The sequence below is a fragment of the Aythya ferina genome (genome assembly GCF_964211825.1).
Source record: "Aythya ferina genome assembly, chromosome: 9".
Lineage (NCBI taxonomy): Eukaryota > Metazoa > Chordata > Aves > Anseriformes > Anatidae > Aythya > Aythya ferina.
In genome coordinates this window covers 6,518,858-6,546,106 of record NC_140305.1, presented here as the reverse complement: position 1 = coordinate 6,546,106, position 27,249 = coordinate 6,518,858, and the positions used below count along the sequence as shown (strand labels likewise).

Sequence of the window (27,249 nt, the reverse complement as noted above, 5' to 3'; positions counted from 1 at the left end):
ACAGTTTCGGACATGCATCCTGAGCTCACGAGTAGTCCCAGTTTTTGCTGCATTGGACAAGGCCAGATGGTGACAGGCTGCACTGCCATGTATCTGCTACCCAGCAGCTGCCAAATTCTCATAGACCAGAACTGAAGAGCACAGTGAAAGCTTTTAAGATTCTCAGAGCAAAGTTTGGCTTTATCACAGGGGTGAGGAGAGACGTTTCATTCAAGAGTAGCTAGCTCAAAAGGTAGCTAGCTAGCCAGCTGAAAAGAACAAAAAATCAGGCATAAATAGGATACTCTTGCACAATGGTAAGTGAAGTGTGATCTCAACCCTTAAAAATAAGGGTGTCTATGTACGTACCTTCAATAACAATAAATATGACTCAAAGCCTGATTTTTCAGAACTTTGAAAAGTGAACTCCACGTTAATTTTACATTGCTACAGCATTTGACTGCACATTAATCCAAAGTAAACAAAGTATATAATTACTTGTACTTATGACTATGCAAGCCTACTTTTAACAAAATTACAGATAAATTTTAAATGCAGGTTAAGAGAGGAAGAAAAAAAGTGAAGTTAGGTAAGGACAAACAGGGTTCTGCTCTGGACTGCGGAAGAAATCTCACTCACGTACACAGCGTAAAGGTACAGGCATCAAACTCACCTTCAGCAGAGCCCTGGTGATGTCTTGTTCAGAGGACTTTGATCACATTTTTCACATTTTCATCTTTTAGTCAGCCCCTGGTATCACAGTCTGGTTGTTCAATGGTAAAGACATCTCTAAAAGGTGACCTGAGCAGAAATCCTTTCCTGAATAATTAGTTCTTCAAGGCTCTATTAGATTTAAAATGGAAACTACACTGCAGTATTTGTATGGGAAGACAGCTATCACCATCTGTTACTCCTTTAGCAACACTCCTGCACACGTAAGTGGCCAAAAAAATTTCTCTCTCTCAGTCAATCCCAGCCAGCCAGCCCTTAAACACGGTTCTACAGCTGTAACATTCAGGCTCACGACTCCAAATCCCATGCCTGCTAAAAGCAACCAGAGGCAAAAAGCTTCAGCTGACACACAGCACAGTTACAATTGCACCGCCAAGGATCAAGCCCTACTGTCAGGGACAGCACCGTGAACATCTCTAAACCACGGGGAAAGGCTGTGAACTCACTCCTCTCTGAAAAGCACTTGTGAAAGTGTTGACAGGCAACTGTCACAACAGCAATGCTATTAAAGATTAAGACCTGCAGAAAAGAAAGCCTTTATACCGATACATGGAAGAGCCAGCCACATTTTGAGGGAGATTCTTCTCATAATTTAAGACAATCCAAAACCAGACTGTCATACAACCCTGTATTTAGTACTGGTACTGCAACTAAATTATTATATTTCTAATGTTAGTGGAAAAAAGCATCATCAATTGAAGCTCTGCAGATACTGTACAGACACAGGCATTTTAGTAACAGCCACCAAATCCATTTTTGCCACTGATGGCCTAGCTAGATCCGTGATGAGCAATGGCAGGTAAGCTCTCCAGTCACCTCCCCCCTCATTACTTCAAAGTTTATCATGGGATTGGGGGAAAGTTTTTTTTTGTTTGTTTGTTTTTAATGCAGTCAACCTTGGCGAAGTTTTTTTTTTTTTTTTTTTTAAAAAAAAAAGCCTTGGAATTTAATCATTTAATCGGGCTAAAACCAAGCCAATTCCTGTCCTCCTCCTTAGAACATCCTACCACTGAAAACAGACCAGCTTTGTATCTTAAAAGGCTGTAGAGAAGGGTGAAATTGGGGGCGCATTATGAAAAATACTCAACTGAATTGATATGAAATAAATACAACACTATTTGTTTAATACAGCTGGTCAAGAAATACTCTGGCAGTACCTTAATGATCTACAACCAATTTCTTGTGTTTCGACTCCAGCTCCACATTTTGGGAAGCCCACCAAATGTATTTTTCAGTACCTACGGATAAAAACAACCTGACTGTCCCTCTCCCCCCAAAATATATTGAATTAAAACAGTTACAGCAGAGAAACTGTGTAATATGCGCATTGCAATGTTAGAAATAGAGTTTAATAAAACTCTGCGGTACAATGCACACTTCCAACCCATTCTGTGAGAACAGTGACATCACTGAACTGCAATTTTAAATCTATTTTTGCAGCATACTCAGAAGAAGGAAAAAAGCTTTAGTTTAAGAACTGGAAGTTTCAATATAGTAACAATCTTTTATTGCATGATTAAAATTCATTTTTAAAAACAAATAGTGTGCGCTGGCTTCACTTTAATCTCCTGAAGTATGTACTTATGATGGGAAACCCTGGGGCTACAAATCCATCTATGATATTAACTGACAAAATATAATCCCAATGTGTTTCCCCAGAGGACAGCATTTAGTTCCAAAAATTGCCATTCCTGTATTCTAACACACTTGAGTTGTTTGTGTACACTAGATCCATTTATTTTAAATTTATTTTGTCTACATTTAGTGAAATAAAAACATCGCCCTGTACAATCCACCATCAGCAGTGAGTACAACAGCAAAAATTATTATACAGTTTATACACACTAAAATCTTTTCCTTTTTCCTATAAAGAAACCAGAACAAACCTAATCAATATAGAGTTTAATTTAGAAGAACTCAAATTACAGAAGGGAAAGCCAAACTTATTATGGTCTTTTCTGAACCCCCAGAAGTTCCTGATTCATGTTGTTCAAACAACAGTGAGTGCAGCTGGAAGAGTGAAACATGCTCAAGTTGTATTCTTGGGTCTTCAAAAAATTACCAAGTATTTAAATTAAACATGGCTAGTTAAAGAAACATTTGAAGCAGAGCAATATAACTGGGATTTTTGCCTTACCAGTTGTGTTTTTTTTTTTTAAACCCAACTTATACAATGCGCGAAGTGCTAAGCAACACTACAGAAACACATTTACATCAACACTGAAGATCTGGGGAAATGAAATTCCAACAATTTTATTATTTTTTAATGAGCTGTATTTTCTAAATTTGTTTTTATTTTTCTGTTTTCATACAGTATTGAAAACAAACGCGGCACATTCACATTTTCCCAAAGAATTGTAAGGATGATCTCTACAGGGATAACGTTGAAAAGCCTGAAGCTCAATCAATTGATGTTGAAAACTCTCAAAAGGAGTAAAAGGCTTGATCTGAACGGTCTAGAACATGTATTGTAATTTAATAGAAGAGATGGTCGTCTTAATATTAATGATTTAAAAGAACTTCCCAGTTCATGCGAAGAGTATAGTCCAAGAATAAATCAAATTTTCTGAATGCATTTTATGCTACGTAAGTGTATACTTTGCGATCCTCAGGTGTTCGTGCCAAATATTCTCTCTCAATAAGTCCTTCAATACGTTTTTTAATAACAACTGGACTTGGTAAGAATCGGGCCTTCAGCTGCTGAGTTACCTAAAATGTAAGATCAAAAACAGTCACATAAGATCACAGTGCAAACAAGCTCGTTAAGTATCTTAACTGACCAAAATAATCATAAAATTGTACATAAGCAAGGCTGGCTACAACTACGAAGCAGAAAAAGCAGCCTGCACACTTCTGTCAGTTTTTTCCATCAGATGCTTGCTCCTTTTTGAGTATGAATCCAAGTGTTGATGCTCAAAAAGGCAGTTACCACCTGAAAATCCTCTCAGTTTCACAACCGGAAGAGTTCAGGAGTGGAAAATGCATCCTATCTGCAAAGCTGTCAGAACTTAGGAGGTGAGAGCAGCAGGACTCTCCCTCTTTCTCTCTAAGAGATCAAAACTCTCAAGCTTGGACCCAACAGTCAAGACCAGAACAGAAAATACCATCAAGTACAGTGGTTCTCATTGCCAATTGGTATGTCAAGGAATATGACGACATTGTCATGCCACTAAAGGGAAGAAGGAAAGTTAGATATACGTGTGAATACACCCTAAACTGAAGGGTTTGGATTTAAATGCCTTTAGATGTACAGTGGGGGGGTGAAAAATGGATGGATTAAATATAGCATCTCTCAGAAGCCTTTCAGAAAGTGTTAGGGAGGATGGTGTAACTTTCATGAATTCAAAAGGAAGAACAAAAATAACTTCAAGTCCATATCAGAACTATGTACAAGCATACCTCTGCTACTAGCACATTGTGTTGCATCTTCTTTCTAGATTTCATTATCCGAACTATAGCAGCTTCTATCTCATGTTTTCTGTCATCATCTACTTTCTGCCTTGTTTCTTTCCTTTCTGGATCAGATTCTCCTTGTTTGGCAGCAACTTCAAGAAAAAAGAAAGAAACAGCAGAATTAATTTTAATTCCATTGTGCAAGTGTTAACTTCATTTATTTCATCCAGAATTCAAGTTATATTTTCCTGCGTTTTCACATTCTCAAATACATATATATATAATTAATGAAAAGCAGCCCCAAGAACATATTAACTTTCTGGCATATTTTGATAGCAACTGACAAGATAACAATGTGTTACTTAATTACTGCTATGTTAAAATTTGAGCAGTACTCAAATCTGCTTACAGGCACTACCCAACCCCACGATTCCATTAAATATTCTTCTCTTTAGTATGGTGAATAATACGCTAATTAAAACAGAAAAAGGATTGAAAATTTACTTCACAAACCAATACTTAGAAATTTCTTCAGTCAGAAGAAATAGTTCAACGTTTATCTTCTTTGATTCAACTGCATTCTCTTTTGTATTCTGTTCTATTTATGCTTTATTTCTGCCCTTGTGTCTAGCTTTTCTTACCTCTTCGCCCAAGTATAAGCAATACGCTGCTATCACTGTCCTCCCTTCTCTTCTTCACTCAAAAGCCTCAAGTACTTATCCCTTTTAAGTAGATATAAGTAAGAAGACTTCTATTTGTTATGTTAAAACCACAAGTATCAACTTTGCTTTAAACCCATCTTGAACCCCAAACCATATCCCCCATCCACAGAACTTTGTGCAGAGGAAGTAGAAAAGCAGCACTGAACCAAAGCTCCAACAGCTGTCACAGAACTTTGCTCAGTTCTGCCAGTGCTCTGACCACAGGGATCTGAACAGCCTCATTTAGTCGCTGTGCTCTTGCTCACTGGAGAAATACTCCAAGTGTGGCAAATGGGTTGTGACCACAGCGCTCTGCATACATTTGAAGACAGTCTAGCTATCAATTACACAGCAGGATACATACAGTTTAATTACTGGTACACACTACTGGATTTTACACACCTACATCCCTGGACACAGCATGCTGCGCAGAAGCCCAGAGTTACATTACTTGCAACAAACAGCATGTGAATTACCAAGGCTGCACTCAAAACACATCTGAACTGCCCACAATGCAGTGTATTTTACGTACCAAGACCTACCAAGTCAGAAAATGTTTTCTTATGCACTAAAAATCAGGAAATTATTTTGCAAAACATTTTGAAGTGCATCTACGGCGATACTACAAACCAGAAACCATTTCTAGAGAGCCTCCTAGACAAAAGATATCAGCATTACTTCTGCACAGCATAAACCAGCGCTTTGGTGAGCTAGTGAAGTGGTACCACACTGACTCCTTTCTCTCATCTGTTAACTTCCACTCAAATCATCACTCTAAGACATTTCAGCATTTGGTACATGCAAATAAATGTATCATGTGACAAAAATGCCACTCAATTTCACAGCAGTACAATAGCTTACACATCTGAGGCAGGTTTTTTTTTTTTTTTTTTTTTAACAAAGTCAGTGGCCTGATATTTTTAATTTTATTATTTAATTTGAATTTCCCTTTTAAAAGAGAACTACAAATTTTGAAAAACAATAAGCTCAATCATAACTTCCTTACTCTTCTTATTTAAATTCTTGTTTTGATGCAACTACTCATCAGAAAAAAAAATATTCCTTGCTTCCTTTTACTTCTATGGACAGTGAGCCTGCAAAAGAATTGTAGGCTTTAAGGCAGTCTGGGGGACAAGACAGCATATAAAGATCCACTTACCCGTCTGAATCTTGACTCTGTGTAGTTTAGACGTGAACTGATCATTCACTGTAAATATATGACCATTTTCTATTTCTTTTGACTTGGGCTCTTTCGTGAGAACACGTTGTGTTGGTTTGCCACAAGCAAGTGACTGAAGGGCTCTAACCAGTTCTCTTTCGGGGATATCAGTTTCTTGTTGAATTTCCTGAAGAAAAATATCCTGATCAGTTTACAGCCAGTGCAGAAATAAGCATCACATTTTACAAACAACAACGCTGACTACTTAAAAGGTCCATCTTCAAGCCCGCAAAATAGTAGTACTTTGACAGCTGTACGGCTTGGCAGGTGAGAATTCATGAACAAAGTCTCAACGTGTACCAAGCAAAATAATCCACATGAATCAAAGTACAGTTACCATAAGCTGAAAACACACACAAAGAAAAGAATAACCAGCTGTTACATTTCACTAAAGTGTTTTTTTTTTTTTTTTTTTTTAAGAAAGCTGAAGGGATTTGTTCTCTGTCTCCAATAGTCACTGACCAGAATGAAATCAAAGCTTCTAAGTAACTCCGTCAGCGATAGAAAACACGTGCTGTTCGCGAGCAGTCCTGATGAAGAACTGTGTAATTGCATTCCCAGTCAGTGCCTCTGCTGAAAACAAGATCCTGACTAATGGAAGCAAGCAAGGTCCTGTTTCACAGTAACAGAGAAGTGCTCCAGATTAGCTGCACCTCCTTTGTGAATAACCTGAAACAATTTATTTACAGCCCACATGCCCTCAGCTGCAACTTCTAGAGGCGAAACACAGAAGAGTGCAAAGGTAAGAACTTTGTAGAAGGTCTTAATAAAAACAATTGTCATAACTTTTTATACCTCTCTTAGCATTCTTCAGAATTCAGGCGAGAGCCATATGTTAGGTAAGTCGCCTGTTATGAGTCAGTAAGCAAAATACACGGGATGCAGAATGATCTTAGAATCATAGAACGGCTTGGGTTGGATGGGACCTTAAAGATCCCCTACTTCCAACCCTCCTGCCCTGGGCAGGGACGCCACCCACTAGATCAGGTTGCCCAGGACCTTGTCCAACCTGGTTCTGAACACCTCCAGGGATTGGGCATCCACAGCTTCTCTGGATAACCTGATCCAGTGCCTCACCACCCTCTGGGTGAAGAATTCCTCCCTAGATCTAAGTCTCCCCTCTTTTAGTTTAAAACCATTCCCCCTTGTCCTATCTGCCTGAGCAAAAAGTTGCTCTCCATCTTTTTTGTAAGTCCCTTATAAGTACTGAAAAGCTGCAGTGACATCTTAAAATGCTTCATGAGCAGGCCAACTGCTTCTGCTTCCTCAAATTTAACTCATTTACTGAGCTTCCATTCATTATAGACTTATCTGCATTTTCTTCTTTTTCATAGTTTTGAGTAAACCCCGAGCATCTCCTAATTCCACATTCTCATTCAGACTCTCGAGGGACCTCTAGCAGCTAAAGACTAAGCTACCAAACAGAAAACTAAGCATCACAGGGCTGTAACTGGCTACAAGAGCTGTCACTTGCCCAGGTTCCCCATCATCAGTTCTAGGAGCAGCATCCAGCTATTCTGTTGTCCCCAGGAATTCCCCATTCTCATAGCACGCAAGTCAAATTGACGACCACCAAGCTAAAAACAGGTCCAAGAACTCCCAGTGTTTGAAGACCTGTAAAGAACTTGGGTTCTTTGAAGTTTGACTTTCTTGTCACTGTACAACTCAGTTCTATTAAATGATGTTATTTCTTTTGCGTACTCATGTTAAAAAAATAAAATCTGGTCTTGTGTGGTCATCCACCACTGACAACAGGCAATAAGAACAATTTGAGTATACTGGCCTTTCACATTCAGCATCGATCAGATCTCAGCAAAGCTCAGGCAGAGAACAAGCCTTATTTTTCACCTACAGACCCAGTATTACATGTGCAATGCTGACTTCATGTAAAGTTATGCGAAGTTGCATTTTTGCACATGATTTTAAATTCTTTTGAATGAGTTTTGTAAAAATTCAGTAAGTCAAAAACGATCAGATCTCAGAATTTTTGATACCTACTGCTTTTGGATGATCGGGAAATCCTATCAATGTGCACCCACATTTTAATTATTTGCTATTATCAGCAACTTTAAGTTACTTGTGAAGAAGCAAGTTACTTCATTTGTTGCTTTGTTTTAAAAAATAGTCACCTTCACAGATTTTTCCAGATTCAGCACACTGCAGTATTAAAAAAAAATCCTTCAGATGGTCACAACAAAAATTCTTACTGAAATGGATCAGCATAAACTCAACTAACCAAAGGAAAGCAGCACGCAGATTGTAGGACTTAGGTAAATGTAAAGCCTTGAGGCTATAAACCAAATCTAGCCTAGAAGAAAGTTCATGCCTGCAATACGCAGGTTTCCAAACTCTGGTTTCTGATCACCAGCTAAAAGTAATCTTTTCAAAATTAAGTTGTTTCTACAATAAATATATTCCCTGCTTGTGATGGAAAAAATATAATTAAAAAACAAGGAGATAAAATGAAATTTGAGGTTTTTTGACACTGAAGATCTTTATACTAACCACTTTGTATTTATTTTATTTCACATTGTAGCATTCCAATTCAGCCAAAAATTCTGAAATGATTTGCTTGCATTAATAAGCAAGCTTAAAAATAAAAAACAAGAAAGAATTGCACTGCAATATAGTCCCCCAGAAGGCAAAAAGTTCAAGTTGTATAAAAATGTGGCTCTGAATAGAATGGGGATAACAGATGCTGCTGCACTTTTTTTCCTTCCGTCTGTGGCATATCATTTTTCTAGACACTTTTCTACATTTGATGTAACACAGTGGAAAATGTACAGTGGTTTCCCTTCCATCTCCAAAAATGCTTTATTTTAAAGACAATAATTGAGCTGTGCACAAGAGCAGTACCTATTACACAATTTCACTTGTAAAAACATTACTAAGTGAGCCTTATCTGGAGACTACAGAAGAGATTATTTTAGGCATGGCCTCTGTCCAGTTCTACACAAGAAGAAAGTTTCCTGATAGAAAGAAAAAGTGCAGAAGGAAATTAAAAGGAAAAAAGTCATGTTGTTGAAATTACGAGAAAAAGACAAACTAAGAAGATCTTTTATTTATACAGACTTCAACTCATAATTCTTCCAAAGCAGAGATCAGCAAGAGAGAAAACAGTCAAGTCAGTTTTAAGTGCTAACATCTCATTTTTGTTAGTATCCACCAGCTTTACTTCTACTATAGTGGCACCTATATTTCGTGTTTGTTAAGCCCAAAGATAAAGTAAGTACCAAATATTTTGCCCTCATTTTTGATGAGGAAGATGTACATTTCACCCTTTAAAACATTGAGCTGTACTGTAAACTTGAGCAGAAAAAATGCTGAGTAATACATGACACTTCATTAGAAGAAACTGAATTGAATGAAATGTGAGCAAGCTTTGAAGGCCTGTGTGAATATCCTTAGAGGTGAGTATGGTAAAGCTAGGCCCATACGGCCACTGGTTCTTCTGCATACGTACACAAATCCTTACCATACAGCAATACAAGACCTGCATACATTTTTAGAAAGGAATTGTGCTATGTAACGATCCTTTAATTTTCTGTAAAATCTTATGCATAATTTTTCATCATCTTTATCTCATTTTACAATCATGGGTTAATGGCTGTTAGGATTACTGTGATGCTCTTACTAAGTTTCTAATTAATAGAATTAACACAGAACACGAACAAAACAGCAAAGTCTACCCAAAAGCAAAACCAACTTCAAACTAAGTTGTCCAGATCTGAATTTTCAGAAACACTTGCAGATCAAAAATGCTTCCATGCTTACTCGAGCACTGCACAATGCACATCTCACATTATTGTCACAGGAAAAGCACTGGTTTGATATGACAAAGCAATAGGATATGCCCAGCACTCGATAATTAATGATGGTATTCAATAATCAACGAACAAAGATAAAATTTTAATCCATCCTTAGGTTTTCATAAGCTTTTCTGGCTGGAGTTAAAGACAACTCCCACGTACTTCTCCAAAGAAACCAAACAAAACAAGAGTGCCTTCTTAGTGTTTTAGTTACAGGGTGACACAATGAAACGACTTAAGAACACCTAAACAAGGGAAAAAACAAAACCTAAAAACTTGAGGACACAGCTCTCTACCATCTGCTCCAAGTAAAACGGACTATAATTTAGAGCACATATTTAAATGTATTTTTTCATGACACTACCAACTGTTATTTATTCATATATAGATGAGCTCTGCTATTTATAAAGCCTGTAATTTTGTAAAATAATAGAGCTACCGGCCCAATTTCAACAAGGAAAAACAAGCTGTGAACCCAGCTGTTAAGTCCTCTACCAGTTCAATATTCGGCAGCAGTACTCAGAGCTGTAATGCTCCTGTGATGCATTGCACAGCACACAGAACTTTCTGTCCCCCAAATAATCTTTTGCAAACTATGAGAAGTATTTAAGAGTCTCTTTGGAAATGCTGTCTTCCTCCCCCAACTGTTTAAAGAAACGTCCTGCATTAGTAGCCTGGGAGTACGCCAAAAAAGCTGAAAAGCAAACTCCAAGCAAACAGGCAGGTGAGTACCACGCATGGCACAATCCAAAGCCAACAAAAAAAACCTGAGAAACCCCTCAACTTCAAGCTGCACCCCTAACTGCTTTTCAAGGCTTCCAATGCTCTCTCAAACCAAAGAAAATACCTAGAACTACTAATTGGCACATACTATTGTCTAACAATACAATGCTCAAGTCTCACAGCACAGGATCCTCCTCCACTCCCAAAGCATTCTCCACCATTTTTCATCAGCTGATCATTTCAACCCTTCCCAGAAATGACCCCCCAGCCTCCCTGCTAGGGAGCTACGTGGAACTTCCTCATTGTCTTTTCTGGTTCACCAGGTCAGAGAAGGAACGAGAGTTCTTTGATTAGCCCTACAGCTTGCTCTAGCTAGCCAAGTTAAGAACTTCAGTATTTAAAAAGCAAGGATACAAACCCATCTGCACCACTGGACCTCTAGATACAGTTCCTCGAGGAAAATGAGAAAGGAGAGCCACCTGCTGCGTTCCAGTTACAGCTTTTCTATAGCTCTGTGGTTGAGGAATTACCCCACTCACAACCCCCTTCAACTTTCCTTAAAACTTCTGTTCCCAGTATCGTCCCCCAGGAGTGTCTGCCAGACACAGCACTGGTGCTCTTCTGCTCCTTTATTTATTGGCCTGACCCACACTCCAGTGGAACGAGAGACACCTGCTCTTCATATCTTTTAATGAAGAGGGCAAGAAGGCCTAAAGCAGTTATTTAAAAATCAGGTGAGAAAAACACAATTCTTACCTCAAAGGTATATTTTTCTCTGTTGTTAAAGAGCATTAATATTGTCATTTGGAAAGTGGAGACTTGCAATATGTGCTTCCGCGTATTTGAGCCAGTTACTTGGGCACCTCCTACACCAACCTCCGAGCCATCTTCCTGTTTTAAAAACACAAAACTAGCGTTAGATTGTTTTTCCCTCTAAAATATGTTACCTCAGCAAGATGGAAGTTATATGATGAAACTTATCCTGGAGATCAGTCTACACAAGTGATAGAACTACACGTGCCTGGTGGCATAACCAGAATCTCTCTCCAGGAGCTGTCTTATAATCAGAGTGGATTTTTTTTTTTAGCCTGAAGGCACCTCTGTATCTTGCATGGTCGAGCTCAAAGCCAGGCCATCTGGAACAGGATGCTCAGGACTGTGTCCAGTCAAATATCAAGCACCTTCAAGGATGGAGACTCCACAGCCTCTCTGGGCACCTGTTCCACTACCTGAGCAACCTCCAGTTTTCTTACTCACACCATCATCAAAATCACCATAATGTCTGTCCTACAGTAATACAATTTTAACACCCTCACAAATGCGTGTTATTTATATGTGGTATTATATTATAATTTCACCTTGCTTTCTTTGTTCCCAAGCATCATGCCATTAACTGCATCTAACTCAGCATTTTAGAACTGGTCTAAATCACTAGCATAACATTTTCTTCTATACACAACTATTAGGCATTATACTTCTGTAAGCTATACTAAGATTTTCATGTTTGAAAAAATGTATATGTTGCTAGCATTCTGCACATGAAAAGCAGACTAGACTTGGCTTAACAGTTCTTTTTCCACATTAACAGGAATTATTCTAAAGATAAACAAATTTCATTTCACTTTTGACTGATTTAGTGAAAAAAGTAACAGCCAAAAAATCAGAACACTGAGCTTCCTAAAAGAAAAAAATATTACTATTTTTCCATGAGGTACTAAAAAGGATGATGGTAAGTGACCCATTAAAATCATATTCAGAAGAAAACGTGTCAAAACTGTTCCAAAGGAAGAATCAGACAATGAAGGTGATGATGAAAGGCACCTTTTCCTTACATTATCAATGGGCAATCTTCTTTTATAAAATCAGTATCAATCAAGTTATCAGTCTTGATACTTTACCTTTTTAACTGGCCCATAGAAAGTGGCATTGAGATCTGCAGAACCCATATGATGCTGGAGTGTCAGCTGTCGCCCACTGTGTTTGGCTAAATAAAATCTGCAATACAAATTAATCAAAAATGTAATACATAGTTTACCTTCTGTATCTAGGAGGAAACTGCTTAACAGTAGCTTAGTAGTTATGTAGACTTCCCAAAGCTATCAAGAAATCTTCTATCTCATGGTTTTTCAAAATACTGAACTAGAAATCAAATTAAAAACTCCCCAAATCTCTAGGCTAACAACGTGAATATTGCGTTCTCAATTTTCACATGCACTGAAGAAGAGCAGTGTGCTAACATGTCTGAACTTACAGATGCATTTTGCCATTAGAATTAAAGTTTAGAAAGTTTGCTCTTAAACCCTCTACCTAAAAGGCTGTTCTAATACATACCTTCTAAATATTTCAAAAGCATGTCTGGGAGCTGGAGGGATGTTGCACTTTGGTGTGGCTGACTGGGTAGGCCAGTAACCTGTTGTGAGGACCCGCACTGTAAGATCAACACCACCTAATGAGACCTACAAACAATTGGAAGAAAACATCCACTATTTTAAAAGAGGATCGTTTCACTGTTTTTCTCTATCAGTGTAGGATATATAGAATTTTTACAGAGTAAGAAAAAAATGGATATCTCTTTACAAACATTTTTCTTTCAACAATGGACAAATCAAGTCAACACTACCCAAACATACACCAAACGTCAGACAGTACAGCAAAAATCCTCCACGTTATTCTCCTGTGGCATTTAAGAGTGTACAGATACTATAAAAGCGTTAACCAAGAATGAAATACCTGTGTTCCTAAACGTAACTTACAATATATGTAATATGTGTAACAGTTCCTTCTAGATAGGCTTTTACTACAGCAAAGCCAGGTTGCTGAAGACAAGTTGCTAAGTGTTTATAAATTTATCCTCTAGACACAAATAATAATACTGAATACCTGACGTTAAACAACAGCAAGCTCTTCCTGCCATTTGCCTCCACACTAAACAGTTGCTCACTTTTACACACACAACCAACCCACTTTCCCTGAAGACAGCCTTTACCAGCACTGGTTAGAAAACACAGATCCATGCTTGAGCTGTAGAATAAGTATAAAGCACTTCTGTTAGTAGGTGATAATCTTCTGGCTACCAGTGAGGCATGCATAGTCCTCACTATTATCTCAGCTAAACCTAGCAATATGAAACTTAAATTCAGTATTTTCAGCTCTACTATGAGTAAGTAATACTTTCAAAGATCATGTATTATGAAAGACACGAAAAACAAAAGCATACTGTATCCAACTTGTTATAAATTATGACAAAGAAATACTCATACTGAAATCCCCTTGAATTGAATTTAGTTAAGGTTTAAGAGTATCAATTTGCAAAAGTACAGAGACCTATATAAAAGTAAAGACCTACATAAAGATTGTTCTGTAGCCAGCATTACTGCCATGCCTCTAATTTTGTCACGACCAATGTCATGAGGCTCGTAAGGGAAGTTCAAACAGCTATTTAGACACAGAAAACTAATTCGTAAATCACCTAAAAAGAAGCTTCAAACAATTTTGACTCCAGCCAAAGGCCATCAATATAAATAGAAAGATAAAATACTTTGACACCAGCGTGTTAACAGTAGTATTTTTAAAAATATAATTACTCTCAAATATTAACACTAATAGAAATACATACATGTCCATCATAAACAAATATTCCAGAAATGTCATTAAAAGGCAATGACGAGACTGAACAAAAGGCAGCCATAAGGCAAACTGTTGGTTCCTTGTCAAGAAGGAGTTTCAAATAAGGTTTAGTACAATAGCTGCTAACATTTTAACTTTATCTTATTAGCTACACATAGTTAAGTTGGAAAAATATACATCATTTATTAACTCAGTGTAAAACTGTCAGGTAAAGTACACGAATCCGTAACACAAAAAATCTCACGTAGAAGTCTCATTCTACCTAAATACGGAAATGCTTTAAGAATTTGCTCTTGAAATTCTTATTTTACCCATCCTAGAGAGAAAAAAAATCATTAGATTAGATTAGTACTGGAAGCAGTAGTAAGGATGCCCATCCACAAAGTCCTCTACACCTATATATACGTGCCTCCACAGCCTTTTCTGAAAGCACTTTGAGAACATTTCTGCCACTCGTGATGCTTCACAGTATGCTGATGAGGTAGATTTCAGCTGACAGCTTCAAGACAACAAAAACTTCAGAACCCCTTGCACAATCAGAGTCACTGTACATCCATGAACACTTTCCTGGCATTCAGATTTCCGAAGCTAATTCAAATATGCTTGACATACAGACTTACCTGCAGCCAAGGAACTACTTGGCTATTTATTATAGATTATTCCAGTTTGAATGAGGCAGCACTTCTGCGTTTAACCAAAGCCACTGCAGCGTCAGGAGTGCCCAGAGGGGGCCGGCAGGTGTCGGACCCGCAGCAGGCACCCGGGGCGGGCAGGTGGCCGGAGCCCGCCCCCTGCCGGCCCGCAGCGGCTGGACAAGCCCCTTGGAAAGGCCTCGTCTGTCGCTGAGAAACACTCAGAAATACCAATTGAGGAAGCTAACCGAATCTGCGCGAGTATTCTGACGAAGAAAACTTTCAGCAGGGCACGTGGCCTTTTGGCTTTTGTACTGAAGTAAAAGGCTAAGTACGCAGCCCGCTGTGCTCTTACCCCGGTCGTCTGCAGATGTTGCCTGAACTCATCCATCGTCGTGTTTGAGATGCTCATGTCCCTGAACATGCCTTCCAGTTTAGATGTGAACTGACATCCGCATTCAGTCTAAAATACAAAAAATAAAACTTGTTGTGCCAGCACTATGAAAAGAGATCTTCCGATTCACCAATACTCTGAAAGGAAAGAGCTAGTTTATAAATCTCATAAAAATGCTATTTCTGTACATTTGGTAACCATGACCCTAATTACTTAGGGAACTTACAGACAAAACAGCTACACCTCATTTATTCACATAAGGATTTAACTAATAATACACAAGTTGAAGCTTTTTTTCCTTCTCCTTTCTCTCATTACTGTATTATGGTATGTTCTCAGTATTCCTAGCTCATCTTAGAAGCTTATCAGACCAAGGTAAATGCTTTCACCTCCTTTTTAGCATAATGCTGAACAGAAAAAATAAAAGTCTTTGTGTATCAGAAAACAAATTATCTTAAGTATATATAAATTTCAAGGTTTACTGCAGATTACCAAGTGAGATTACTAGATCTTTTTTTAGAATCAGGGACATATGCATACATCAATACACGTGCACAAACGTGTATTTACTTCACGTATACCAGACTTTCTGCGTGTTTCTAGAACGGTTTTATGTATATGGTAAAGACAAACATGTTACCTTCAGCATTCCAGTCACTGGGCAAATTGTGAGAAAAGAATGCAGTCTCAGTCTATTTGTCTTGCATCTGTGTGCCCTATACTTCAAAATTACCAGATAAGATGTGGATAGGTAATTGGTAAAGAATACTGATAATTTGGAGAAATCTGATGCAAAGAGATTGTATTTAATGATTAGAATATGAGGGTCAAAACTGAGAGTCAGAGAAGTTCGATTCTAAGATCAAATCAGTCAGGTGCAGAAGCCCCCTAGGCACTTAACACGCCACTTAGAAAAAAGCTGCATTAGAAGTTGCTTCAAGGATTGTCAACCTTCAGGGCTTTACCTTCTTAGGTTTAGGCCACTCTTATAACTTCACGTAAACTGAATGAAGAGAAATAAGGAAAATATGTTTCTAGACATTGGCTATGGAGTTTTATTTTTTTTTTTTCCAATCTATCTCAAACCATGTTTAATGAAGAAGGCACTGAGCGTTACCACTAGCCTGCAGGAGAAAGTAAAATTACATGCAACCAAAAGAAATCCACTGTCAATAACAGAAGATCTACAATACAGCACAACCTTGTCTTCAAATCAAGTCAAGTTCTCTCTTTCATGGAAATGTTTTTTTTAATTAATTTTGGAAAAAAAAAAAAAAGTTTGTCTTCAAGATTGCTCTCCTATCACAGCTACTTTCCAGTATTTCCTTCCTTTTATTTCCACATAATCTTTCAGAAAAAAATTGTGTTTTCTTTTTGAGCTTTAAAAATCAAATCTGTATTTAACACCAAGATGGTCTTTATGTATATAACCCTTATGTAAACCAAAGAAAGCATATTTAAGAACTACATGAAACAAAATGTATATAGATGTTACCTTACCTTTAATTTAGATATCATATTTTTCTCAGAGTCATCTGAAACACTCTTGTTTGTGAGAAGTCTTCTTGCCAAGTGCTGTTTGTAATACCGTTCAAAAACATCTTTCTCTTGCATAAACCTAAATAAAACCATTGCCTTATCCAAGATAGTTTCTACTTCTTGCTCTGTTAGCTGTAAAATAAATAATTTGCTGGTTTTAGTCTTCCAGTACAAATGTCCTCTACAAACAAGACACTTAAAGCAATTCACAGCAAGTATATGTCATAACAGTAGTCTGTAAAGAAACCAACATGTGAATAACAGAGCCATAAGAAGAGGGTTTGAACTCAATAAAAGGGAGAACATAGTAAGAGAAAAAAGCAAATGTGAGGGATTGAGAAGCAATGGATGGTTAAAATGCCTGGATAAATACAGTGGAAGTTCCTGGACAAATATAAATTTTGAAGTAAAAAACAAAAAACAAAAAACACACAGCTAGAAATCACTATTAGCAGTATGAAAAGTTAGCTCAGAATTAAAAACTTGAAAATCTAAGGTTCATTTTGCAAAGCCTGATTAGTGCTACAACAAATAAAATGATCAATTATTTTTATAAATAGAATTTACTATTTAATTCCCAAAACCTAAGATGCATGCAATAATATTCATCTTATAGTCCTCTGACATGTAAAAAAAAAAAAAAAAGTAAAGACGGCACTGAACAGGTTTCCAGGAGAACTGCATAATCTATTAATATTATTTTATTTTCAATGGAGTAACTGCCAGAAGTAATTTAAGTGTAACAGCTTCAGAGATAGAGGACAAGCTACTAAACATCTATCTTGAGATATCCTTGTACCTAACGTAAGCTTAGCTTGAAAGTGTTAAGCGCTCAAATGTATTATACAGGGTTGTGTTTTGTTTGTTTGTTTGCTTGTTTTCTAAAGGCAATGTTGCCTTTTACCTTAATATAAAAAAAAAAAAAAAAATCATTCTCATGGAAATACCTTAGTTTAATCTGATCCAAGTTCACCAAGAAAAGAGTATGATCTTTTAATTTTATTTTATACTTACTCCCTTGACTCCTTTTTTCAGCTTATCATCAATAAATAATGAGAGGTACTCTGGAGACCTAGAGTTGAGGTTGAGGAAGTACTCAAAGTCACCCGCAATAGTTTGTTTGAAGAGTCGATCATTATTGAAAGATTCTTGCAGAAAGCGGTCAAACCTACTCTTCAAATCCAGTAAACCCTTTAAAAAAAAAAAAGGGTAGAACATTTTCACTGATTTGAAATTGTATGCTGTAGAACAGTAACAACAGATGAAGCTGTAGAGAAGGCCGTATCTACAGTCACAAGTTTTGCAATGCTGTCTGTACTCTGCATTGTTTGAACCTATCTGAAATTTCATTTGTTTTTAAACGTCCATACTGCAATAAGTCTCTTGCTGTAATAGGAGGCTACTCAAAGATTAAGTTTTTAATCATCCTTTTTAAGCAGGCTGATTTACTGCATTTTAAATCAACTACTGGAAGGAGGATTTTTTGTACTTGTTAAGCCTTGTCTATGGTAAAATTGACAAAGTCACTATCCGAAATACAGGATATGAGAAAGAAGAGGATAAGTACCCATTAACTATATCTCTGGAGCTACTAACCAAGTTTAAGCAGAAAACACGCCACAAAAATAGGCCAAGTCTTTTTATTTTTTTCTGCCTGCAGTTTCAGTCCTGGGACACATTCTGCATTATTTAGTCACATGTTTCTTACTGATCTTTAAGAATCACTGTGAACATACAAAAACTAGATACAAGCAAATGCTCTCCAGTTACCATAGTGTGAAGTTCACAGACCTGAACCGAACCATTTCTTTTCAGCTAAAGCATCAGATATTTGACATCATTTTTCAGGATTGCACCATTTTAACCCAAAATTAAAACAACTTGGTGTAGAAAAGGAAAACATCTTAAAAGCACATAAGCATCCTGCTATGCGTAAATGATACACAGTTTAGACATAACTAACACAGTATTCAAGGAGGAGGTACTGTGGGGTGGGGGTCAGAATTTCGCACAGGAGTTAAATTTATCGCGGACAACTACTGGCCACACAAACTAGGTTAAATGATCAGGCTAAACGATCCTAGAGTCCTAGGTCTCCGAAGAAACTATATGTGGTTACTTAAAGAAGCCATTCAAGAATTACTCAAGGAAGAAGTAATGTTTCTTAGGAACTCACCATCTCACTTAAAGGAATGGTCTTTAGACAGGCTAATTAATGCGTATTAGAAATTTTAAATTCAAAGTAAATCCCACTATCTCTCTGTTTACCAAGGTTAGCTTATGTCTCCTCTCCAGGAGCACACGATCTGAACAACCTGGTGTTAAACAGGAGAAACTGTTAGTACCTTAAATTAAACAGCATTTCAACATCCCTTCAAATTATTATAAGAAGTTTTAAATCTAATCCCCTGGCAATGCTTTTGCAATCATCTCACCAATGATGCTGAGGGTTTGGTGATATCATGTTGCAGAAGCAGCAGTAGATTATGAAGATTATATTTTTCTTGGTACTGTAATACAGCTTGTCTGTCTTCTTACTGCTATTTAAGTTCTTGAAAGTTTCAGATGAACATGGTTGAGATGAGTAAGGTGGTTCCTCAGTTCACAGGTATTTTTTCTCTTCTTCCATCGTGTCAATGGAAGTGGAGGCTGAACATGTTTGGGGGTTTAGCAGTAATCAAATTATCAATCCCTTCTTGAGGTTGTCTTCATGAGATGGTTGCAGTACATACTGATGGGCTGCAGATGAGCTCTGCCAGAGCACATAAAATATGGTTGTAAGTCTTCTTCAGCTTCATCAGGTATTCATCTTTGTGGCAGGAAACATTGATAGCATCTTTATAATTAAGAATTTCACTTTCTCAGCTCGATTTCTTAAGGGACCCCTTTAGGTCCATCAGAATTTAAAGGGAGTGAAAATTTAAAATAATCCAGACACTTATTTTCCACATTATTTATGCCTTTTTTAAAAAAAGAAATCATACCACCACAAAAACTTAACAGCTTGTAGTCAGTAAAAACTAAAAAAAAATCAAAGGGCATTTTCTCTTCTTTTTAGCAATCCTTGGAGAGGTGTTCCTTGTCCAAGCTAGGTAAGAAGTTTGCTTCAGCATTGCCAGAAAATTGATAATCCAATCAAAATTGTTTCTATACTCAAATGGCTTCTTATTATAGTAACCAGTTCTAGTAAAGTTATTGATTTCAAATAAAACAGCAGAGATAATAGTTACACAACATTAAACGCTTCTCCTAAGGACCAGACATAAGAACTGCAACTACACTTAGAAAGAAAACATATTTAATGAATACACAAACATTTTTACATCAAGTATAAAACATCTTCACAGTTATGAAACGTTTCCTTGAAGTTCAATGAACTCTAAAGAACATAAAACCATCTTCTCGGAGACAATGGAAAGAAAAGAAGACAAATGCTCCTGAAGCGTATTTTGTGATCTTAATAAATTAATGCTACACAACTTCTTCGTGAGATGGAGAACAACAAAGAAAACTTTTTAATATGCAGAAGTGCTTGTCTCTCAGGGAGACCAAGAATAAAGCTAAGTAATTTAACAAAGAGTGAGAGGTAAACGTTGTAAATCACAAAAATCTTGCTGTGAAGTACTGGATCAATAAACATCAATAGCTAAAGTTACAGAAAATTAAATGAAATAGATGCTACAAAGCTACTTAGCATACAACGCAATATGAAGGCAAATACCATTTCAGATAAATCAAGAAGTTCCCAGGAGTTTATAATAATTAGCCTGAATATTTTAATAAGAGCAGCTACCAAAAACACAAATAATGAGCACAAGCACCCAAACAACTTATGTAAAAAAAGGAGTTCTAAACAACTGAGAACTCAATGCATGTACGTCTTTAACAGAAGTATAAATGTAGCTTATTAAAAAACAACCACTTTTGAATCAATTTTAAGGTTTACTATATTAATCACGTTACTCTGGGGAACGTGGAAAAGACAGAAGAAAGTTAAAAATATTTCACTACCTGAATGTAGTCAACTGGATTCTTTCCTTCTCCCTCTTCAGAAACTAGTGCTTTGCCTTGCTCTCTCAAGTATGAGCTCATGCACTCGCACATTGTCTTCAGACCATTTGGCACACGGCTAAACAGCTTATACATGCAAGCAAGATCTGCAAAGAAGAATGAGATACTATGCAGGACACTCTGCGTTCTGTACTTCTGTAACTCATTCATTTCATAGCAAAAAGAACAAACAGCAGAAGTTCTCCCACTTGAGCCATAAAAAGCATCTTGTAACAACAGCTCAGGCAGTTGAATCATCTGATGTCCCCTTTCCTTTACCCCTGAGAACATGCTGACTGCAGCAGCCACAGAAAATGAAATTAAAAACAAAGGTTGCATTCAGTTATCTAGTTGAGATTGTCTATAGTACGTCATCTGGTGTTGCTGATCCCCAGGCCCATTGCTTTAAAATATGGTGTGCTTGAAGCTTCGCTAAAACTGTTTTGCAGTGGTATTTATGAACATATCTTTCAAGGTACCATCCCACTATGAAATACTATGTTGAAACAAATAGAACAACACTAAGATACTCGTTTCTGTAAAGCAAAAAAATGGCATAAATATGAGTTTAATTCACACTTGTCTTACTGAATTTAATTCATTTTGTCCTGAAAGAATGCTCAACCACATAGATTGATACTGTTTTGTTTCATGTATCTAAAATTATGAGAAGTGACTTAACTTAAACCTGACTTTCTAGAAGATACATCCATCCTTACACATCTCTTATGTACAATCTTATCTTCACAATGCAGCAAGTATTTCCTCTCTAGTATTTAACTAAATCAGATCAATGCCCATAAAAGTTAAATTAATTCTTGTATCTTACAAATACCCTTCACCATCCTTGTCCTCTCAGCCTGAAGCCTATCTCAACTAGATATTAAAGAAAAAAAGTTAAGTCTGGTAAGTTTTTCATTTTCAATAAAGAAATTCCCTTTTCTTAAAGCTAAGAGTTTTGCTCACTTTGTCTCTCTGACTACCACCTAGTAATTGTGAAGGTTCTTTAAGGAACAAAAGCCATTAATCTAAGCAGCAAGTCTGTTCCTTTTCTTGCAGCTTTAGTATGAAGACTGATCTCTAAATATAGCTACTACAATCACTCTTCGTTATGATGCTTTAGAATCTTAAGTTCTCTTTCCGTAACTTCTGTTCAGTCACTGCCTGTCCCATATCACCCTGCACTGCAGAAAACCTTACCAGACCGACCCCTTCTTTTTCCAGCACTCAGAATGCTTTTCATCCCTTAAGAAAGGAACAGACAACTTCTTCCTGCAACAAAGCCTTTTCCCCAAGAATTGGCTAAGCAATACATTGATTAAATAAGTCATTTACTCTAGTGCTTTTCAAGCAACATGCTGTCTCTGACCCCCAAAGAACAAAAAGAAAAATCAAAACAAACAAACCACAATAAAACACTTTGAATTTTGAAAGCTACACACTGGAAACACAAAAGGAATAAAACAGCTCGCAGAAAACAGGTAAAGATCAGTACAAAAGATGTGTACTTTCTTACTAAATACTTGACTTACCAAAAAAAAAAAAAAAAAAAGAGAAACAAGTTAAAAATACAGTCCCCGTCTTAAAAGCCTTGGAAGTACCATTCTCAGAAGTTTGCAAAAGAAGGTCACCAAAGCATTTTCACAATTACATAGGAACACAAACTTTAAGCTCAGTTTATCCTATGTTTAAATCCAATAAGCAATATCGTAAGCATTTCTGTCTCCCATATGATGGGGTCTTACCTTCTGTCTTCCCATTTTTCAGCATATGAACTAGCCCAGAGTTCTCCATCTCCACTATAGTTTTCATATGCTTGGAAATAAGTTCCCTCTCAACAACTTTCACAATTGGTTCTTCTGTTGATTTATCCAGACAATGCATCACCCGTTCTATTTCTTCATTAATTCTAGCTTCTACTTTCTTTATATATACAGAAGCACTGTTTTCAGCTAAAAATTTCTGACTTTCCATCTGTGATTAACACAAATTAACATTTTAGATACTTTTTAAGGGTGGAAAAAGGCAATGTACTGGTTATTTCAGATCAGCATTCATCAACAAGTTAATTCACACCCAGCATGTCTAACAAATGAGACTACTGTACCTCCAGGATTTACATATACACTTCACACAAAATAAAGGTTCTAGTACACTTATTGTGTTACATATGTATGGGGGTACATGGAATATGGATACGGTACTTTTCATGCTAAAACAAACTAAACCAACCTAGTACCCAGTGACCAACAGGAGTTTTAGCTACAGGTCAAAAGAAAACAGAAAAAGTGGGGAGAGGGAAAAGGTAAAAATTCCTTTCAAATATCAGCTTGTGTCGCATTTATGAACTGTGAGGATCAAGTTCTCATACTTGCTAAAGACAATGCTGATCACACTATTTCATATCAAATCATTTTTGTCCACACTGGTCAGTGTAGTCTTCTGGAGAAAAGATATATATATACACTTTTTTTTTTTTTAAGCCAGAGCTAAGGAATGATACTCAAGGTCATTTCTTAATTTAATGTAGCACCAATGAAAAACAGAATGCAATGACTTCTGAAACTTGTGCAATGTAAACTTCTGATTTGCAAAGAAATTTAAGAGGAGAGGAAGGCAGTCATCCTGCATAAGAATCAAGAGACTGACAAATTATCTTACCTAAGTACCCTCTAACACACTTTTACAATTTCTATCAATGCATGATTAAACTCAACCACCATTCAACTGGCTTTTTTTTCCAGAAACAAGCTCACCAAAACAGTCAGAAAATATTTTAAATGTATTGTTTGGTGTTTGGTTAACATCTGGATAGCCACGTTGATACACTTAATTACTTGACTCAGTTCATATTATTACAACATATAATTAAAAACAAACAACAGAGATGATGAAGGAAGCAAAGCTTTCTCAAAGGCAGTTTGACAACTAGTCTCTGCTCTCCAATCCCTACCTGCATCCACTTGAACTTTCCATACCACTGACATCTCAAAAAAACAAAAAAAAACTTTTAAACCTAGAGACTGCGCTTACAATGCCAAGACAGACTGAGCTGCAGGAAACAGCCCAAAGCATACACAAGATTAGCATGATGATTACTTCACATGTTATCATGTATCCATGTCTCACAAACATTTGAATTATGGTAATTCTGTAAAAATTAGCGTTCCTTTATCTCAAAGTTAGTCACATTTTCTTATTTTGTTTAAGAGAAGTTGGCTCACTTTACAAATAAATCGTGGTTGAGATACCACCAATTCTCAAAATTCCAAGCAGTGACAAAAGCATTCCAAATATGATAATTACAAGACTGTTGTACCTGAAAAAATTCTGCAGACATCTCCAAAAACGGAGCCTCAAAGTCTTCTTCATAGACTGACCTTCCTTCAAGACCTAGAATCATTAACATCTGGCAAGCATTTCTTATTGCGCCTCTGCCAAAAAGTAAGTTGTTAACAACTTGAGAAATCAACGTGCTTACAAGATAGAGAGTACACAGAATAACAACTCAGAAGATTTCAACTTAATTAAAACATACTGATAAAAACTCTATCCTAAATCTGTTTGCTACCACAGGTTTTCCTGAAGGTTACAGTAGCAGGATTCTTTGTTTCTGTTCTAAACTAAGGAGTTGACAATGTTTATTAAATATTTTAAACACAGTAATAGGGAAGCAGGCCTTAAGTTCTACCAACTCTGAAAACTATTAACAAGAATGTATTTCACCATCCATGAAAATAACCATGGAAAATGAAAATGAAATATGCAGGTTTAAATTGAACAATTCAAAACAAATTTCTTTTAAAACAAGGAATGAAAGCGTATCTGCAAGTTAAGCATAGAAACAAATCAATAAAATACACAAACAAAAGAACTGTATCCAGGAAAAAATTCCACTTTCTGGCAGTAGGGGACAATATACAGCTGTTGCCAGGAAGTATTTTTCTCTTCATAAATTGCATGTTGGGCAATCTCAATCACAGAACTGCAGCCAAAGTAGCATGAAGTTTACGTATCTCCACACCCAACAGCTGTCCTGAAACTGCAGAAGCACAAAAAACCTTGCAAATTTCAAGTTACTTCAGCTGCAGTATCTGAAGTGCGTGGTACAGAACTCCACATCTATAAACATGGCAAGAGAACAGGACGAGAAGGTTTTAAAGCTTGGAGACAACTGGACTACTAAGAAACACATAGTCTAAAACATTAGGAAGGGAAACAGAAGAAAAAAACAAAATGTCAAAAAACAAGCAAAGCTAGAAGACTGAACAACAGCACAGAGGAAATAAAAGATAGCAAGGGGCAGAGAATTGTTAAACCTCCACTTTACAAACAAATAGTCTGACACATGGTGGTAACAGACATTTAACAAAAAGTTTAATAAAGACCACAAATATTAAAAATGTCATGAGCTTCTCCATCTAGCTACTATGTTAAACTCTGGCACGAAGAAAAACATTTTTCCAGATTATGAAGCAATTTTCGCTTTAAGTAATGACTTAGTTGCGTACACTCTTAATTCACTCAGAAGTTGATGGGTATATCATTTACAACAGAAAGCAGTCACTTACAAACATCTTACCTGTCTACAACTTCTCCTTTCCTTTCTCTTGCAATCATATCCAGCAGAGTTTGCCGTAGATGATCCCTAATGCAGCCGTAGCGTACAACTTGATCTCGGAAAATAATCAAACCCAAATTGTAGACATTCTCCACGTTATTTTGTTGCACATAGACACGGTCCTACAATGAAGGCATACATGGCAGTGAAATTCTAAATTCATCGTGCCCAGGCTATTCAAAATCAAAAGAGATTGGTCATATTTGTGCTGTACAGATATAATCAAATTAATATTCTCTCCTTTCTTCATAAAAGGAAATTAATAATAATCTCAGAATCAGTCCCATTTTCTAAAATCTCATTTATATAGAAAGCCTACATTGTTCAGATTAAAAGCACAGCATTTATAACTAAAGCATGCCAGAACAAACCAATACCCTTGCCATTTTTAGCTGGGGGGTAGGAGAGCCCCCCAAATACTAAGAAAAAATCACGACATCATTTGAAAGAGGTTTTACTTATCTACACAATCCCCTTTCATCCACCTCCTTTACTTTAATGAAGAAATCGTTTTTTCCCCCTATCTCCTATACATACTCCTACCACTCCCTTCAGGTTCACAGTTCCTCCTCAATATTTAGTGAAATTTCCTGAGATACCATCATTAGGTGAACTGAAGACAAAGTAAATCCAAAATAAGAATAGTTAGTCAAAGTTTATGAATCAGTAACGTAAGTTGTTCATAAGGGCTTCTGTTGAACCCCCGTTTAAAAATTCGCTTCCATTCAACTAGAGCAAATATTTTGAAACTTGGTTGTTTCCTGAAAATCTCCTTGCCCTCCCCCAGAAAAAGAGAAAAGGGGAGAGTAGAAAGAATAAATCTATATTGAAATGTAAGAATTATTCTATCTTATCTCCTAGAAAAGCAGGAGCACTAATGAAGTCAACTGACAGGCAGAAAATGTGTACGTTCACTTCATATCTAGGAGTGGATAAGATCATTAAAACAACCAGAAATAAAAGTTTTTACGAACTATTTCTGAGGTGAGCAATAATGATTTTTTATTTTTTTTTTTTTTTATTTCTGTAAGGACATAATCCATTCTTCAAATGTAATTGTTCAGGTTGTTACTGAAAATACTGCTTTGTTACCATTTAAGCCTCAGGATGCTCATATTAGTAGAAGTTAAAGAGTTCCATACCCCCTCACACATCTCCTTCTGACAAGGTTTTCTGAGAATGTACATAGCTAAAACAAAATAAATCAACAGCAAAACAAACTCTATAGAAAATGAAGGTCAATGATGGAATGGGAGTATGAACTACTCATTTCCCCACTAGGTCCATCAATTAACTTCTTGAGTGCTTTACCACACTCAGAAATGAACTGTAAAGTTACTCATACACACAGAAAATTTTTTTTTTCTTAAGAAAAAAACTCATCCTTCAGACCATGGAAAAAAGAAATTACACAACTGGAAGTTCATACAAGTTCCACAATTGGAAGAAATTTGAGTTCCACAATTGGAAGAAATGAAGGAATAAATCCTACAGCCTTTAGTATTTTAGCAGCTGAATGTACATGGAAATATTATCCATGCAGGGATTACATAACAGATTACCTCCTGATAACTAGATGAAAGTAAAATATGGGGTTCCGTATTCAGGAATGATTTTGCACTAACACCCTTCAGACAGGCAGCACCTAATTTCAGTGAAGCCAAAGGATGGAAACAGATGGATGGATACATACATACTCCGTGGTTCATGAAGCAAGCAGAGCCCTGCCTCAAACCAAAAAGTTTGCTCAGTTGGGTCTCAAGAAGTCAGTTCAGTGACACATGGTGGTCTAGATCCTTAGAATGTTATTGGTTTCCATTTCTTCCTGCT

The 27,249-nt window shown here is 36.8% G+C and overlaps 1 protein-coding gene across 1 annotated transcript in view; it reads right to left on the bottom strand.

The window, feature by feature from the left end:
- Positions 1-2,418: 2,418 nt before the first annotated feature.
- Positions 2,419-27,249, bottom strand: part of CUL3 (cullin 3) — a 53,513-nt gene continuing 28,682 nt past the window's right edge. The window contains exons 4-16 of the mRNA XM_084528686.1: positions 25,381-25,541; positions 24,118-24,232; positions 22,544-22,772; positions 20,760-20,905; positions 17,763-17,939; positions 16,710-16,880; positions 15,171-15,278; positions 12,888-13,012; positions 12,455-12,551; positions 11,313-11,447; positions 5,965-6,151; positions 4,111-4,256; positions 2,419-3,420 (exon numbers count right to left, since the gene is read on the bottom strand). Of these exons, the coding sequence (XP_084384812.1) occupies positions 3,289-3,420; positions 4,111-4,256; positions 5,965-6,151; positions 11,313-11,447; positions 12,455-12,551; positions 12,888-13,012; positions 15,171-15,278; positions 16,710-16,880; positions 17,763-17,939; positions 20,760-20,905; positions 22,544-22,772; positions 24,118-24,232; positions 25,381-25,541 (1,929 nt within the window). The 3' untranslated portion in view covers positions 2,419-3,288. The remainder of the gene's footprint in view (positions 3,421-4,110; positions 4,257-5,964; positions 6,152-11,312; positions 11,448-12,454; positions 12,552-12,887; positions 13,013-15,170; positions 15,279-16,709; positions 16,881-17,762; positions 17,940-20,759; positions 20,906-22,543; positions 22,773-24,117; positions 24,233-25,380; positions 25,542-27,249) is intronic.